Raw genomic sequence first — 17,656 nt, forward strand, 5'->3', positions numbered from 1 at the left:
GGTAGAAGAGAGCCAGTCTGAACTCTGTTGACGTCTGCTGGTGGACAGACCCATTGTCTACTGATAAGATGTAAGGACATACAGTAATGATGTCATTGGCGATCCATGCACTGAAAAAACATAGAACAAAAAGTTATCTTAAAAGCGACCTTTTAATGACTAGACATGACTACATCTGTTATCTGTACATCTGTACATTTGTACAATAAATTGCAACATTCTTTTTTTCCTTTTGAAACATGCAACAAAAATAAACGAAGAAGATAAAACAGATAAAAAAAGATGATAAAAAAACACTATTTGAGGCACTCCTTACTAAAGTTAAAAAGCCTTTATTGAACACTGGCTACATAAGAAAAAAAAGCCTCTTGTCCCAACACATCCAGCGTTCTGCCATCCATCTCTTCTGTTCAGTTCTGCCATCCAACCGTTCAGATGGAAGTGCAGCATCTTGATGCTGTGGAACAGTGTACAAAGACAGATACTTGAAAGATATTTGACTTAACTTATTTTTCAGGACATCACACATTGATGAACATATACAGTATACAGTGTACACCAATAATGAGTGCACCTGTCTTGAAAAGGAACATTTTGAATAATATTTCAATGAACACAAATTATTTCCAAAATGTGAATAGAGTAAGTTTAACAGGCTACAACATCTGTGAAGGTTACCACAGAAGAGTAAGTTTAATTCTATTACTTAAAAGACATGTTTTTTTATTTTTCTGAACTTTCGAGGTGCAAAAGTGGATGCAGCCCAATTAAAGTCTCGTTAAAAATTAGATGTTTTAGTATGTTGTTTAGTATGTTTTAGTAGCCTAATTGAACCATCATTCAATAAGTCTTAAAAGAGTTTAAGGAACAGTTGGTTATAAAACAATATTTCGTATTTCGTAAACTCCTTCCCATTTCCTGCTGTAAGCAATGTCAGCACAAAGAAGAACAAGGACAAAAGACCTGAGAAATAAAAGATGTACGTTTTACACCTGAAAGGTTGATGATATTGGAAGACCATCAAAGCTTTACTTGTCAGCCAAAACACTGTTTCTATTGTGGTCCAAAACTTTAGGATAGATGGGTCATTATGTTCTTTTCAAACATGATGATGACCCTAAGCACACACCTATGGCCAATGTGTGGTTAGATGCCCCGCCCAAAGGCTGCTCAGCCATTAGGCCACAGCTGCTCATTTTGATTGAGGCAACATTTATGAGACTATGCATGATGGCTTGAAGTGAATATCAACTCACCACTTCAATCTGTTTATGCCTCAGCGCCCTCAAACATCTTCTTCCTGTCCTTCTGGTCCTCAATGTTTGCACGCCAGTCACCAGCCTGTAAAGTGAGGAGAGTTGAGCACAATGTGGAAAATCAGACCAATCCCGTCTTCATAAGCACATGTCTACATGCAAACTTGACTTTGTTTGAGTGTACTGTACGTCTTTTCTGATTAATGCCCTCTTCATTGGGAGGGAAAGTGGAAAACAGCGATCCTAGCGGTTACGTTCCAAACACCAGGGTGATCCTATTGAAACTCCCATAGACGAGTTTTTAAAAAAATCCCACAAAGATATGACTATGACTTATGACTTATGGATTTTTATATATTATTTATTTACTGTTAATATATCTTTTATTTTGTGGGCATTTGTAAGTTGCTACTAAACATAATCTCACTATATTTATATAGTGACAATAAAAGCACTCTACTCTACTCTACTCTACTCTACTCTACTCTACTAGGAACTATAACACCAGACACATTTTTCAGCGTACACAATAGGATGAACTACTACCTGTGAAAATCTTAAGTCATTTTTTGCCCTTTTAAGAAAAATAGAAATTGTGCCATTCTGGTCGGAAACGGACTACAGCTCCCAGCATGCTGTACTTCGCGCCTCGTTGACAACACAGAGAAACAAATGAACGCGAATGAATGCAAGTTCTTCGCATATCTTCACATTCTTGTAATCCTGTGAGTTCCACATTGTCTTCTTATTACACATATATACATGCTATCATTTTGGTTTGGTTTTAACTTCTCTAGTAGATATGATGGCTTCTGTGGTGACGAGTAACCACCTCTCTGGCTCATGTTTGGCTATGCTAATTTGGCTATACTAATTACATGGAGTAAACACGTAACACATGCCAGTCAGTGTAGTTCTGTATTAGCTTTTTAAAGAATATTAAAATCAGTTCAGATCAGTGAAAAACCGAACATTTTACCACCTGATTCGATAAAACGGGCCAACATGCCTATAATATGACTGCCACTACTTCTACTTCGTCGTCAGGGCCGAGATGTAATTTTTCAAAGAAAAAAAACATTCATTTATTGCAGGGGCTTGGAACGTTGCCAGCAGGGGGCGATGAGATTACTTTCCCTCCCAATTCTAACATGGAAAACTGTGGATACTAAACATCGTGGGTCTCTGACAACACTGCATACTCACCTCCTCAACCTTGACCTCCTTCTTGACCTGCTTCAGGTTGCTCCTCAGATCCATAGTGACCTTGTGCTTGGAGCCCAGCAGGGCATGCAGCATCTGGTCAGCGGACATACGCACTTTCTTCAGCGCTGGCTTCTTCATACCCTTCAATTCTACTACCTTGATGTTAAGGTCGTCAATCTAAGCAGAGAATACACGCACATGGCTTATTTTCCAATCCCACACCAATGGCTTTTGATAATACATAATAAATACATAATAAATAATAATAAATAATGAAACATGTCACCAATATTACCGCTTTTTGTCCCTTGGTGACCGTTTGATCAGTGTCATATCTCTCCTCATCAACTTTGTCGATCTTTTGATGAAGCTCTTTGCAGATTTTCTGTGGAATGTTGTTTATGTCACAAAATGATACAAAGTGTCAGCCATAGGCTCCAAATAGGAAATGAAAAAACATTATCATAACACACTGAAACCAAAACCCGAACTATACGGTGCGTTTCAAATCGGAAAGCAAAGTTTGGTTGTAGCACAGAGGTATAATTCACCAAGCTACCAGTTCTATCAGAATGAAACCATGGCCACAAATAGTAACGACTAGAGATTATTTGTGTCATGTGTGCAATCCATACAGATTTATACATAGGTGTGTTCAGAGAATTGTCAAGAGTGAACCAAATTATATGTGTCTCTTTTATAAGTACTATGTCATCTGTTTAGCTTTGGTGTTCACCTGCCATTGTGGGCCTGGCAAATGTTTGATTAACGTGACTGGCAATGGCATAGGCCCTACATTTTGCAAGTTCACTTACTAAAGCTCGCCGGCCGCTACATACTGTTAACATTGTAAAATGTACTGTTATAAACATTTTGATGATTGGCAGCAGCATGCCTTTCATCGTATAATTGTTTTACCACTGGATAATTTGAAATGGCACAGCAATCCAATCTAGCACTTTTAAAGCGGAATTACATGGAATTACAGCATTGTCTGTGGTGTGCACATATCTATGTGGATTTGTTTAACTTTTGCTTTGTCTGATTTTTACAATAGAGAAATATGAGTAGGCCTAAGTTATTTTTTTCAATACTAAGATAATAAAAGATCTAAGGTGTGCACAAGTGTCCAAAAATGTCCAGACTGAGACAATAGTCTATTTTTTTAATCAATATCGGGAAAATATATTTGCAGCTTAACTATGTTATTGAAGAGCATGTGTTGCATTTAAAAAGAAAAGGAGGTTATGTCACAAATATTTACTTTTATATATTATATATTGTATTTTTTAACCACTCTAATGCACAAGCTAGCTAGGTGGTTGCTATAAATTGCAATGAAAATTTTTAAGCAAATATCATTGTCAACTGAACGTGGCACATCCCACTCAGAATCACTGAGTGGGTTAGGCCTATGTATTATTATTTTGCTACGTAGTGTGCGGTAAGAGGTAAGGTGGTCAACCTTGCCCTCTGACAATGCATAGGCTAATTTCTGGCTTTGTGGTCACTCCTCATTCTGCTCACAATGCAACTTTGATTAAATGTAGTGAGTGGGAAGAAATTAATTGATCAGCATAAAGATTTGACATATGGCAATGAGTGGGCATATTCCTCATGTGCGCTATTGTTACTGGTTGACCTTGGAGCTGTCAGTAGAGCAGGCATTGTCTTTTCCCTTTTCCTCATTGAAAACCTCTTGTTTGCCGCCTTATTAAAATAAGTCTGTGTTTCGCATGTTGCTAAGCGCACAAGGTTTGCGTTGACAAACTTCAACCGGACAGACGAGACAAAAATGATTTGGTGACACTTTACTTGACACCGGTGTCATAAGCATGTCATTACAGTGTTATGCACGTGTCATAAACATTATGTCCATGTCATAAACATTTCATGACTGTTGGCCTTAAAGATGTCCTCTCAACGTCATTTCAGTAATATTGCTGTGTTCCCCATTGTTATTGAATGTGTTACGCAAGGTTTCGTGCCACCAGACGTTGCTTGTTTTGAAAACAAGCAGAAAAAAATTACTCGACATGTTTTTAGAAAAGTGGGTCGACAGAAACCTTTGTGGGCAACGCCTTCTTTCGATGTGACGCAACACAGAAAGGCTTTCGTGATTCGCTCCTTTCTCTGCATTATTTATGTCAATTGGGAAACACCGAGAAACACAGCCAGGCGAGGTGACGCACCGCTATGAGAGCCTTGCAAGTGAGTTTAACTTGGGGTGACCGTCCGATTTTCAAAAGGAGTGTTTTATCGGAAGTTGGCCTTTAAGTGACATTTGGTCATGACACCATTATGACACTGTAATGACATGCTTATGACACCCGCGTCAAGTAAAGTGTTACCAATTATTTTGTTGACAGGGGAAAAAACTGTCGCAGAACGATTAGCTCAGTGGAGAGCACCCAATAAGAAAAAACATGCAGCTCAAAGTGTCATGAATAAAAAAGTTTGACTTTGAAACATGACACCTAAAATCTATCAGTAAGGAGCATGAGTAAGGATATACTCCTGATCATTAGTAATGTCTCTTCCAGGGTGTCTTATTTCACCACTGAATAAAAATAGGCATCTCTCATATTGGCCTTTACACAGGAGAATGTCAGCGTGAAGCGTGAACCTGAAGCTCCTCCAAGCTGCTGGGCAGGCTGAGGGCTGGACAGTGCTCATTCAGGTAGGCCTCCTTGGCTGCTATGATGTCAAGTTTCTCCTGCTCCATACGCTTTTCCGCAATTGCCAGCATTACACTCTAAAGATATCAGAGATAGAGAGAGAGAAAGAGAGAGAGAGAGCGAAAGACAGAGAGAGAGAGAGAAAGCGAGGGAGAGAGAGAGAGAGAGAGAGAGAGAGAGAGAGAGAGAGAGAGAGAGAGATTGGTCTCGGAAAATGTCACATTATGACAGTTTTGAAGACAGTTGGTGAGTCTGGTTAGAGGCTCCCTTGAAGAAAAGATTTACCTTGAGGTGATGCTTGCGGCTTGATGTCATCTTCTTGCTGAGGAACAACGCTCAGAGGTTAACGCACTGTAAAACTGATGAGTAACAACGCGTTTTGCTTGTGCATCGTCGACGAAGCACAAACAAAGCTTGTTGTTCACTAAAACCTAAAAATTGTCTGTGCATAGGAGTTTAACACTTTTGAGTACTTACTGGTGTTCTGACATGTTGGCTTTTTTGTGGTTTTCTCCTAATCAACAAAGGAAAAATCAATGTAAAATGAGAATTCCTCAACAAAAAAACAAAACAAAAAATGGTCTGATTTCACAAAGCTCATACATCATATTTCAGTACAAGGTACTGTACACATACCATATTTAGTTATGTTTACTTAGCATGGTTTCTCTTTTTACTTTTTAAGCTTTCTGTGAGAAGCTTGAAATACCACTGTATATTAGCAGTCATGTATATTGTCCTAACACATATTGATGCATTTATGTATGTATGTATGTACTTGTGGGTGTGTGTGTGTGTGTGTGTGTGTGTGTGTGTGTGTGTGTGTGTGTGTGTGTGTGTGTGTGTGTGTGTGTGTGTGTGTGTGTGTGTGTGTGTGTGGAGGGGGGGGGTTAAAACCTGATAAAACCTGATGCTGCGTGTATGGGACAGAAGGAACGCCCCCCCACCCCCACCCCGTCTCAAGTGTCCAACCCAAGTGTCAGAGGGCATAGGCAGGGCATACTGCTGTGCATCTTGGCCTGCCTCTGATAGCCCATATTTTAATTAGGCTACATATCTTAACCCCTTAATGCACGCCGTAGCTCCTGTGGCACGCTGTTATAGACATTGAAAGTTAACTACTATAGTACTGCACTACTAAGACAGCGCACTGGGCCTTCAGTAATATATTACGACTTGGCCATTGCCATTCTGGAGCTCATTCATAATGCCTTGTCTAGAGGGTTAAGCTTGAACATGCATGCTGCAATCACCCTAACAACTACTTTCTTGTAAAATATATCTATATCCTATATATCTCAAAATAATATAACTTAAGATATATGAAATGGTTAATCATCATCCTAAACACAATTCAGTCAACCATAAGCATGTATGTGTTTCAGTCTATTTAAACCATACTGTACAGAGAGAAAATCTTTCACATCTTTTTAATGTCATCACTAAAAGGGCAAATGAAAACAAAATGCACTGATTACGCCTCTTGCTTCACACTCCAAACAAACAATTAAACAGCATCTGAATGCTTTCTTCCTAAAAATGCCAATGAGTAAGACCACAGAGGAAGCACCAACGAAAACAAAATAAAATGCCATTTCATCTCACATCAACTCCAGCCATGATGTGAATCTCTTAAACATCCTTTACACATCCCATTGCCATTCAATGCTTTTCTGTCTTGTTATTGGGTCCACTTTGTAGTGCAGTGCACCGAAGGAAGAATCTTAATAAACAATGTGGCACAAAGAAAAAAATGACAAATATCTCACCTGATGAGAAACTAGGGCAAGAATCACTGGATGGTGGAGGTTCAAGGGCAGAGGAGGAGAACTCTGGCATCAAGGCACAACTCAGGTCTTATTTATAAGGTTGGCAGCATGTGACGTCTCAAACTGTCCTATCCTCCTGATGGCAATGTCCAGTCTCCCAGCACCCACATATGCTGTAAATAGACAGTAGAATGTCAATAATAAGACATCCCATTCCTGGAATGAGGAGGGTTGAAAAAGGTGACAAACGATCACGACCCCTCTTTCAGGCCATCCTCTCCTTCTCCACCACCTCTGCCCTTCTAAGTGGCTGGCAACCAAATTCTGTCCTACTTTCTCTCAGTGCTGCCAAATTTGACTGTCGCTGTGCCTTATCCCTAGCCTGGGAACTCCCATACTGCCTTTAGTTCTACACAATCATTTCGATCTGAAAGAATCTCACTTGTGATTAATAATAATAATAATAATAATAATAATAATAATAATAATAATAATAATAATAATAATACTTTCGTTTTATATAGCGCCTTTCAAAACACCCAAGGTTGCTTCACAAGATATCGTGTAGGAAAGTGTGAGTGTTTGTGCGCGTCAGTGCGTGAGCGTGTGTGTGAGTGCATGTAGGTGAATGTGCTTGTGAAACTAGCAGTCATAAGCCTCCAGGAAGAGATGTGTATTAAGGTGTTGCTTGAACATGGCCAGTGAAGGGGCATTCTGGATGTCGTTGGGCAGATTGTTCCAAAGAATAGGAGCAGCAACATGGAAGGCGCTGTCACTGGTGGCCTTGAGCCTGGTACAAGGGACAACCAGCTGGGCCTTGGAAGAGGACTGCAGGGATCTTGAAGGGTCATAGGGGTGAAGGAGGTCTGTGAGGTAGTGGGGTGCCAGACCATGGAGGGACTTGAAGGTTAGGATGGGAGGAGGACTTTTATAGGTAATGCGTGACTTGATGGGGAGCCAGTGAAGCTGCTTGAGTATGGGGGTGATGTTCTGCCAGGGTCTAGTGCCTGTGCCGATCCTGACAGCAGAGTTCTGGACATATTGCAGTCTGTCTACGGCCTTGTTGGGTAGACCAAGCAGGGTGACATTGCAGTTGTCCAGATGGGAGGAGATGAAGGAGTGAGTGAGCGTCTCTGTAACTGTCTTAGAAAGCGAAGGGATGTTTCTGAGAGCAGGTCTGGTGGCAAGCAGGTAACTTTATCCCTACTTCCAGCTCCACTGACATTTGCACACAACCTCTTGTCTGCCTCTCCAAATTTAATTATAGATTAATCACAAATCATTCTAGCTAGTGCACCACCAAAAATAACCATCACCACCAAAATGTATAAATATATCTATCATATGTCTAGTATAGATTGTTAATAGGCCAGATTTGCAAATTCAGATTTTTAGGCCTACACAAGGTTTGCAAATTCATCATCCTGTTAAAAAAGTGATTGCGCAAATCTCCATCTGCATGTTTAAAGGTACACTGTGCCAGATTTTTGGTTGTTTATTTCCAGAATTCATGCTACCCATTCACTAATGTTACCTTTTTCATGAATAGGCCTACTTACCACCATCATCAAACTCTAATTATTCATTGTGACTGGAAAAATTGCATTTTTCATACATGAAAAGGGGATCTTCTCCATGGGCCGCCATTTCGAATTTCCAGAAATAGCCATTTTTATCTGCAAAAATGACTGTACTTGGGCCATACTAGAAAATATTAGTTCATTACTTAATAAACGTTCATGAAAAGATCAAATTTGGCAATAGGCAACACAGTTTCAATGAGTAGCATAGTTGCAGTACCTTTTCTGACCATTTCCTGCCCAGTGTCTTTAATAATCATGCCATAAAATAAATGCCTGCGAATGTCTAATAAATGCCTGCGAAAGTGAATGTCTATCTTATTTCCTCCTTTTTATTAGCAGTACCTGATAAAAATTGAGTTGACGTACCAGCTGACTTGATTGGATCAGGTGTGTTATATGTTATCCTATCTATTGTCTCCATATGTATATAAGTATGAAGCAATGCAGATAACATCCTGATAGAGGTGCAAAAACAATATTCCAAACTGTGTGTGTGTGTGTGTGTGTGTGTGTGTGTGTGTGTGTGTGTGTGTGGGGGACACGTGTGTGTGGGGGACACATCTGGATATGGGACAGAAGGAACGCCCCCCACCCCCACCCTGTGTGTTATCATGAATGTCTACATATCCTTTTCATCCAGAGGGTGTTGGATCAGGTATTGCAATTACCCTGTCTCTCAGTTTGTTTGTCTGAGTGCCCACACACACATTGCTTAGGGCCGCCTTATACCTAGTAATGACACTGACGTAACTTGTAGGCCATTTCACTCCTGCACATTGCAACATTTAAATGTGACCTTGAGTAATGACACACCTGCAAGACTCTTTGATTTTGAAAGAATGTTAGGTGTTAGTATGGTACTTGGGATTTAAAAGGCTCTGTGGGCCAGTCATATGAAATGGCTCAGTGGGTTGCATGTGGCACCCGGGCCTGAGTTTGTCCTCCTCTGGTGTAAGACATGGTGAAGACAAATCCAGTTTATTGTTTTATGTGAAATAAAGATGTATGTACAATTAACTAATAAAAAGTATCCCCTTAGGCCGGTTCCACACCAAGGCTTTGCGGAACTGAAGCGAGACGATTGAGGTCTTCCTGCTTAGTTTCGACCGGTTTCGTCGGCGTGCGCGGCCAGCCCAGATCAAAATGCCCCCCAACAGCCAAAGCTAGCGTGCTACTTTGCCATTCATTTGGATGGTGAAAAATAATCTCGAGTTCTATTTTCCAAATGCAGCGCGGAGCGGAGCCAGCTCCCGCACCGTTGAAGCCCGACTACCGCCGGTTGGTGTGGAAGGACAGATATGTTTCCACGTATTTACGCCACAAAATCGCTTCCGTCCCGCAACGCTTCACCGCCTTGGTGTGAAAGCGGCCTTACATGTGCTTTTGTTACTCTATTGATTATTTTGTCTAGCTGGGTGTTACAAGCCTTATTATGGCTCCGCAAGCCTGTGGGAATACTGCTTATTGGTTGTACGGGCGTGGTTGAGTCCATGCGTCCATTTATCACAGCTCGTAACTTTAAAACAGGACAGGTGGATGGATTTGTGCCAAATCTTGTGCAATAAACTCTATGAAAGCTAGATGAACTGATTAAAACTTGGAGACCAATGCTTGATGGCTAAAGATGACTGACTTTCAAGATGGCTGATTTCTTGTTTGAGCGATAACTTTTAAACTGGTGGATGGATATTCACCAAATCCTGTGTGCTAACAATACCCTGTAATAGGTACAGTAAATTAACTAACTAACTATGTTGGAGGCCAACACTTTCAAGATGGATGACTTTGAAGATGGTTGGTTTATTATTTGTGCAATGGATTTGCACCAAATCTTGTGTACTAATAGGTAGGCCTACACGAACTGATTCAATTTTGGTGGCTATTTTTGGGTGAGCCACAACCTCGATCTGTGTGTTTTTATATAAGGTTTTTGGAGCAGACAAGGGCACAGACGGGAGCTTCAGAATTCATGTTTTGGAATTGAGTTACCTGTTTTCAATTATGTGGAGAAATAGTTGTTGATGGGAAATCTGCATGTTTCACAGTCATACCATAAAATAATTGTCTTGGGAACATGGAAGTGGATGTCTTCTTTCTTATTTCCTCATTTTTATTAGCAGTACTAATGTTGCTCTTTCTGTTTACAGGCTACCGGCCTGACTTCTCCTCATGGTAGGCAACTGCAATACCATGATTGGCACCTTTACAGTCTCTTCAAGATTTTCCACTTTGGTCACTTGACATTGAAAAGAAAAAAGTCAAGGATTTCACAAGAGGTCAGATCATACTGAAAGAGTGATAGTTTTGTCCATTTTGACCTGTGAGACTTCTGTTTTTTTCCAATCATATGTTGTGTGCAGCCTCAAAGTTCCTCTTTTGTACCCTAGTTTCCTCAAATGCCACATTCCAGTTTAGTCAATGCTTTTATTGAAAGTCAACTAATGACATACAAATCTCAGCTCCTGGTTGAAAAAAATGTTTGACAGGCTCCAGGCCACTGCTGATTGGTCAAATGTCATGATGTCACTATCTGTGTGAAAGCTGGATGTCCCCTTATTAATTTGATATAACCCACTTGGTTGTACATCCTTGAAGAGAGGCTTGGCAGGGGCATTTGTGAAAAGTGTGTGCAAGTAATCAGAAGTGATCAAATATCACTTGCCCTATAATGTACCCAGTTCAAAATGGAACTTGTGTGTTTGTGTATTGGTGTGTCTATTCGATCACATTTTAAAAACCTTATTTGTACTGTACATCATTAAGTTACTACATTTCACTTATAGTAGCAGCTGCTTTATCCAAATCAACTTGGTTATAATCTGGGGCAGCCGTGGCCTATAGTGGTTAGAGAGTTGGTCTTTCAATCTGGGGGTCACAGGTTCGAATCCCCCCCTGACCTCTCCCTTGAGTGCCCTTGAGCAAGGCACCCAACCCCACATTGCTCGAGGACTGTAACCAATACCCTGACATAAAATAACTGTAAGTCACTTTGAATAAAATGTAATGCAATATAGTGCCTGGAACAATGTGAAGAACACGGATGAAGGTGTAGAGAGACACAAGTTCTTCCTTCAATTTAATTAGAACCTAAATGACTGGCGATGCTGATGGCGCTTGCGCCCGGTACATAGGCTATCTTCCGCCCTACCAGCCTTTCACACTTTAGTCTGTGCCTAGCGTCAGTGTCGCTGTATCTATGTCACCTATCCATCAAGCTCAACTACCAAGCCATTAGACATGGCATGGGATTGACACTACAAGAAGTAGAAATAAAATGATGAAAGTGTTGCCTGCCAGGGCTTGACATTGGCACCTGCTAATCGGCCAAATGCTGGTCGTGGCTAGTAAACATTTCAGTCTGACTAGCAACTTTGGCATTTATTTATATAGGCTGTAAACATACTTTTACACCTTAGCATTTGCCCCTTAGGTTTTAGTTTTCAGCTTCTTCTTTCCCTTACGACACTGCCTTTAACACCTGTTATACATTTCTCTTTAACACCTTTATGAAGATATATGAAAGGTGTTAAAGAGCAATGTACGTAGATACATAAAAGGTGTTAAAGGCAGTGTCTTAAGGGAATTATTCTATGCTTCATCTGCTGTCAGTGTTGCAACTGTACACTGCTCCCAGATGTCTTTGTGTACCTATTGGAGGGCTTCTAAAATTTGCTTATTTTTTTTGTTATAGCCGCTGTATAGCACCTTGGTCAGTTTTGCACTGTTTTTAAATGTGCTTTATAAATAAAATGTAAGACAAAAACGATTGCCTTTATCTACACTCTAGAAAAAAAAACAAAAGTGTGGCTAGTAGAGAGGCTTGGCTAGTGACTCTGGAAAAATCACTAGACACAGTGGCTGGTGAACAAAAAAACATGTAATGGCAAGCCCTGGCGCCTGCTATGACCAAGGCATGGTCCGTACACCCCCAGCACACACAAGGCAAGCACCAGGGGAAATCTGGAGTGAGGATTTCAACATGTCCGACTCAGTTGCACAACACACCCGTTTAGTAAAAGTTTGAGAACACAGGAACTTGATCCACATTATTTTAAAAGGTTGTACTTACTGCTACATTAGTGTTAAGTTGTATGGTACAAGAGAAGAAAATAGTTGGAGCAAATTGTAATTTATTGAAAATATTTAAAACAAATGAGTGTCTTTGTATTGTTGAGTGTATTGTTGAGATACCAATAATGTGAGAAATTATGAGTCTGCATAGATTTCAACAATTATTTTTAATAATTCTCTCTCTCACACAGACACATTTGTATAGCACTTCTCTCACAAATCAGTCCATTGTGCTTTAAGTTCAGCCTGTATACATACAGTATTCAAGATTCAAGATTCACAGATTCAAAGACCTTTATTGTCTAATATGATGCCTTATTAGAAAATTGTCTTTTGATTGAAGTGTGTGTGTGTGAGTGCGTGCGTGCATCCAGTCCAGTAAAGGTGGCATATGTTACATTCAGCTCTGCGGAAGAGACACAGTGATGTCATAGATGTGGAAATCTTGAAACGTGGGCATGAGATGTCCTACAGACGGCATTATTGAAACATTCCAGAAATGCGTCATGCCGCTGGTCTCAGGGCCAGTGACACAAACCAGAGTCACTGCTATCGTTAACACTCAGTGGACAATAATAATAACTGTATTTGTATAGCACAATATCATACAAGTGCTTAACAAATGGATAAACATCAATGTTAAAGATGAAAATAAAAAGTGAGGTAGAAAAGAGAAACAGAAGCAAAAAAAGAATCAAGGAGACAGAAGAACCTAGATGGAATAGAGGAAATAAGTAGATAGGTAAATAAGCAGATGTAGAGAAAATGAAATAAGTTTAAATAGTTTAAAGAGGACATAAGTAGAGATTATAAAGGCATAAGGTCCACAAGGGTTGGGCCAAGGATAAACAGTCACAGTGAATGGGGCGCTCAGATGTGGCCCCTGGTGGCAACAGGGGTGAGGAAAAACTCCCTTTTGCGCCCTTTTGACAAGACGTCACAGACACCATCTCGTTGCGGCATGAGCACTGCATCTCACAAAATGTGCACTGTGCAATTCCTTGTCCATGTTTCATCCACGGCTAAGCAAAGTCCGCCTCCAGTCGACTTCCGCGACCCCGTTATCCCTGTGACCCAGCCTAAAACGCATGAAGCTTGATTCTTGTGGATTTTATGCCATTTTGATATTTTTATTATAGCTATTGGCTTCTTTATTTAAGCTCTGTTTTTATTGTATTTCTTTTCGTTTTATTTTATTGCATTATTTACTTACTTATTTTACTTCATTATCATTCACTTTTAAGCACATTGAGCTGCATGTCTTGTATGAATTGTGATACAAATACAGTTGTTATTATTATTATTATTATTATTACTATTATTTTAAGCGGTCATCTTTGTTCTCTGTAGTTAACCGTGTTGCAGTGAAACAGAATAAACATGTATTCCGGCGGCCATCACCGTCATGCTCATGGATGTTATACAAATATTGTCCATTTAAGCGAGTGAAATTGAGTAGCTTACTTCCTCGCCACTTACTCACTTCCCAATTCCTCCTCTCAGTCCTCTTTCCTCCTTAAACATTTATTGAGAATTTAAATCCATGTAACATGCAACGTCTGACTTCTGTTGTAAAATTTTGGCTACAATATACTTTTTCACACAAGCCTTGTGTGCGCCTCCTTTTTTCATTATCTTGAGTGAATCCATACATGTAAACATCTACAGTACCATGTTACTAATTTAAATGTTCCTAACTAACTCACCCATTCCAAATGTTTAATGAAACGTTGCATGTTGTTTCCTGGATTTTCAACACAGTTGTGTAAGGTGTGTGTGTGTGTGTGTGTGTGTGTGTGTGTGTGTGTGTGTGTGTGTGTGTGTGCGTGCGTGCGTGTGTGTGTGTGTGTGTGCGTGTGTGTGTGTGTGTGTGTGCGTATGTGTGTGCATGCGCACGTGCGCGCGCGTGTGTATGCATACAAAATGTGCATCATGCGTATGCGTATCAATCAGGAAGTTTGAGAAATACACTGTGAGACATTGAATTCTGTGAAAGGATCCAGGCCCTCATTAGTCACAGTGTGTGTGTGTGTGTGTGTGTGTGTGTGTGTGTGTGTGTGAATCTGTAAGATTGAGAAACACACTGCACTCAAAGGTGAAATGTAGAATTGTTGGTTCGAGGACCTGTTAGCCCATCTAATCTTTATTTGCATCACAGAACTGTGACCTTTTCGCATCACAGAACTGTGACCTTTTCGCATTACAGAACTGTGACTTTTTCCCATGTAAAGCCTGTGTTATAACGATATTGGCCCCAGAATTGTAATGACCAAGTCTTAATCTGTTACTAAAGGCTCTGAGTAACGTCATAGCAATGTTATCATGATGTAGTTCAGTGTTTCAAAGACTGATCAGGCCCTCCAAAGGGCCCATCTGAACAAACAGGCTACTACCATGAAAACATTGAGTCTAAATACTTGCAGCTCAAACTACATAGTTGCATGTGGAATTGAGAATAAGACTGGCAAGAAACAAAAACTACTTTCACCCCTGGTTTTGTCTAAATATGCTTTAAAAGGCTACGAAAACAGATGAGAGGATTTCAGTCACCGAATTTTTGGAACTCTGTCACATCAGGACACATTTTGTGCAATGGCCATTTCCCATAACTCTATGTCTATGAGGATGGGCTCAACGCCTACAGGCGCCATTCTTCCTGAAATTAGACCTATAACACATACATGTCAGTTCACACAACAGTGCTCACTATAAGACCTACAGGTATATTTTAGTTCACACAACATGTTTGTGTTTCATTTAGTGTGTACAAAAACATGGAAGTGCAAGCTGACCGTGAAACAGAACAGATCCAGTCTGGCTGTGAGTTTGAGCTGAAGGTGCAAGAGTCAGCGCAATCGATCATGTGTCGACCCGAATGCGCAAGTTCTTCATCTTGGAAACAGGAACAGAGAATGGTTGCTCGGATGTATAAGCGTCACACTCACAGTCTCTGTATGTTATGCGGTCTGTTATTGGGGTCATTGTGGGTTAATAATGCGTACAGCTATATATATTTCAAATACCAGAAAATAAACTGGTTCACTTCAGAAAGACTAGGCCAGGGCTGACTGGAGCACTCAGATACTTTTTAGTGATTTTATTGTGGTGCAAACATAAAGACTGTGACGTTTCGACGCAGTGCGCGCAAACATAAAGACTGTGACGTTTCGAAGCAGTGCTCGTCTTCTTCAGAATCTTGTATTTGTATTGTATCATGATGAGAACAGTAGTGTGATAAACATTGAAAACGTTATACTACTTAAATATGTCTTCTTGCAAGTATTATACACAGAATTGTATTCTCATCCATAAACATTCTCATCCCTAAAGGTCGTCCAAAGTTAAATTAGTTCACTTTTTGCTGGCATTTTCACACCTAGTCCCCTTCAAGTAAACCGAACTCAGTCCTCTTTAAGTGGACTAAAAAGTGAACCAACAGCAAAAGGACTCTGTTTTTTGTTCCATATTGTGAGTGTACTACGAAAAGAACCGTCTGCTCTCTCCGGTCCAGTTAGGCTTTTATGGTGTGTCCGTAGGCCTACTGAGACCACATCAATAAAGGGACTGGGTACACTTTGGAGCATTCACATAGGCCTATGCACAGAAAATGCTGAGTCACAGGTCTGAGTCCACTTAAATGGCTGAAAGGTACCTGGTGTGAAAACACCCTTTAACACACTGTAGTGGGGAGAGAACAAATTGATACTGGCCGCCAACCCTGTGCAAAACTTTTATCCCCATTAATACCCCATTTCCATGTCTCATTGTGATCACTGTGGCGCTGAGCTCCATGTCTGTCTGATGGAGCTTTATGTTTCATATAATATATTGTAGGCTATGTATTTGCCCAAGACTGTGATGCTATGTTCGCATGTATGCCCTGTCTTTTCTTAAATCAGTCTTACACAGGGATGCCAGAAGAATGTCAGAGCAAAGAGACAATACCAGCAGGATACCAAGGAAGCATCACCGTGTAGGAGGGGTAGCCTATATTATTGTGAGAATCATATTTTCCACATGTATGTGTTCAACCAGATTTGCCAAGTGATACCATAGTGATAGAACTCCTCCACACCCACACCCCCACACCCACACACTTCCCCAGTAACGAATAAAATCTAACTTATCGTCTTATTCCCATGGGTGAAGTGCTGACACGAGCATGTCACCGTCCCTGGGTCACTCACCACACGTGACGTCTGTGGATTTAAAGGGACACTGTGCAGGAAATGGTCGAAAAAGGTACTGCAACTATGCTGCTCATTGAAACTGGGCTGCCTATTGCCAAATTTGATCTTTACATGAAAGTTTACTAATTAATAAACAAATATTTTCTAGTATGGTCCAAGTAGAGTAATTTTTGCAGCTAGAAATGGCTATTTTTGGAAATTTAAAATGGCGGACCATGGAGAAGATCCCCCTTTTCATGTATGACATGTACAAGCCGTCTGGCTCTGCCATCCAGTCGCTCTAGGTACTCCCAGTCAAGATTGTTCTCCGTTGTGGTACCCAAGTAGTGGAACAGTCTCCCAGAGGCAGCAAGACTGAGCACATCTCTTGCAGCTTTCAAGAAACAACTAAAGACATTCCTCTTTCGAGAGAATCTACTAGACTAATGCTTGAACTGGCCTTGCCCCAGGGCAGACTCCTGACATTATGTTTAGTTTAGTTTAGTTTAGTTTGTGAGTGTGTGTTTGTGTGTGTGTGTACTCGTTATTTACTCTTTATATTTAAACAAAAAAAACAAACAAACAAACAAAAAAAAACAACTAACCCCTCTTTGCAACTGCACTTGTTGTTCTGTACATCTCCTGTGCACTTTGTATTTGCTTGTGATGTTGGCTTGATTATGTCCTCTTTTGAAAGTCGCTTTGGTTATAAAGCGTCTGCCAAATGCAATGTAATGTAATGTAATGTAATGTATGAAAAGTGCAGTCATAATGAATACTTAGAATGTTATGGTGGTGGTAAGTATTCATGAAAAAGGTAACATTAGTGAATGGGCAGCATGAATTCTGGAAATGAACACCTAAAAATCTCCCACAGTGTCCCTTTAAAGATGAACTTCTGTACCATGACAACCGGCTCCGAAC

The 17,656-nt window shown here is 40.4% G+C and overlaps 1 protein-coding gene across 1 annotated transcript; it reads right to left on the minus strand.

Annotated features, from left to right (window-relative positions):
* Positions 1-316: 316 nt before the first annotated feature.
* Positions 317-7,008, minus strand: LOC134446175 (troponin I, fast skeletal muscle-like). The gene is made up of 8 exons (XM_063195481.1): positions 6,910-7,008; positions 5,618-5,654; positions 5,426-5,462; positions 5,089-5,217; positions 2,758-2,847; positions 2,463-2,639; positions 1,257-1,341; positions 317-457 (listed from the first exon to the last, which is right to left on the minus strand). Exons 1-7 carry the CDS (start codon positions 6,977-6,979, stop codon positions 1,270-1,272), a joined length of 612 nt encoding a protein of 203 aa, XP_063051551.1. The 5' UTR covers positions 6,980-7,008; the 3' UTR covers positions 317-457; positions 1,257-1,269.
* Positions 7,009-17,656: the final 10,648 nt, after the last annotated feature.

This window comes from Engraulis encrasicolus, chromosome 3, assembly GCF_034702125.1.
Source record: "Engraulis encrasicolus isolate BLACKSEA-1 chromosome 3, IST_EnEncr_1.0, whole genome shotgun sequence".
Classification (NCBI taxonomy): domain Eukaryota; kingdom Metazoa; phylum Chordata; class Actinopteri; order Clupeiformes; family Engraulidae; genus Engraulis; species Engraulis encrasicolus.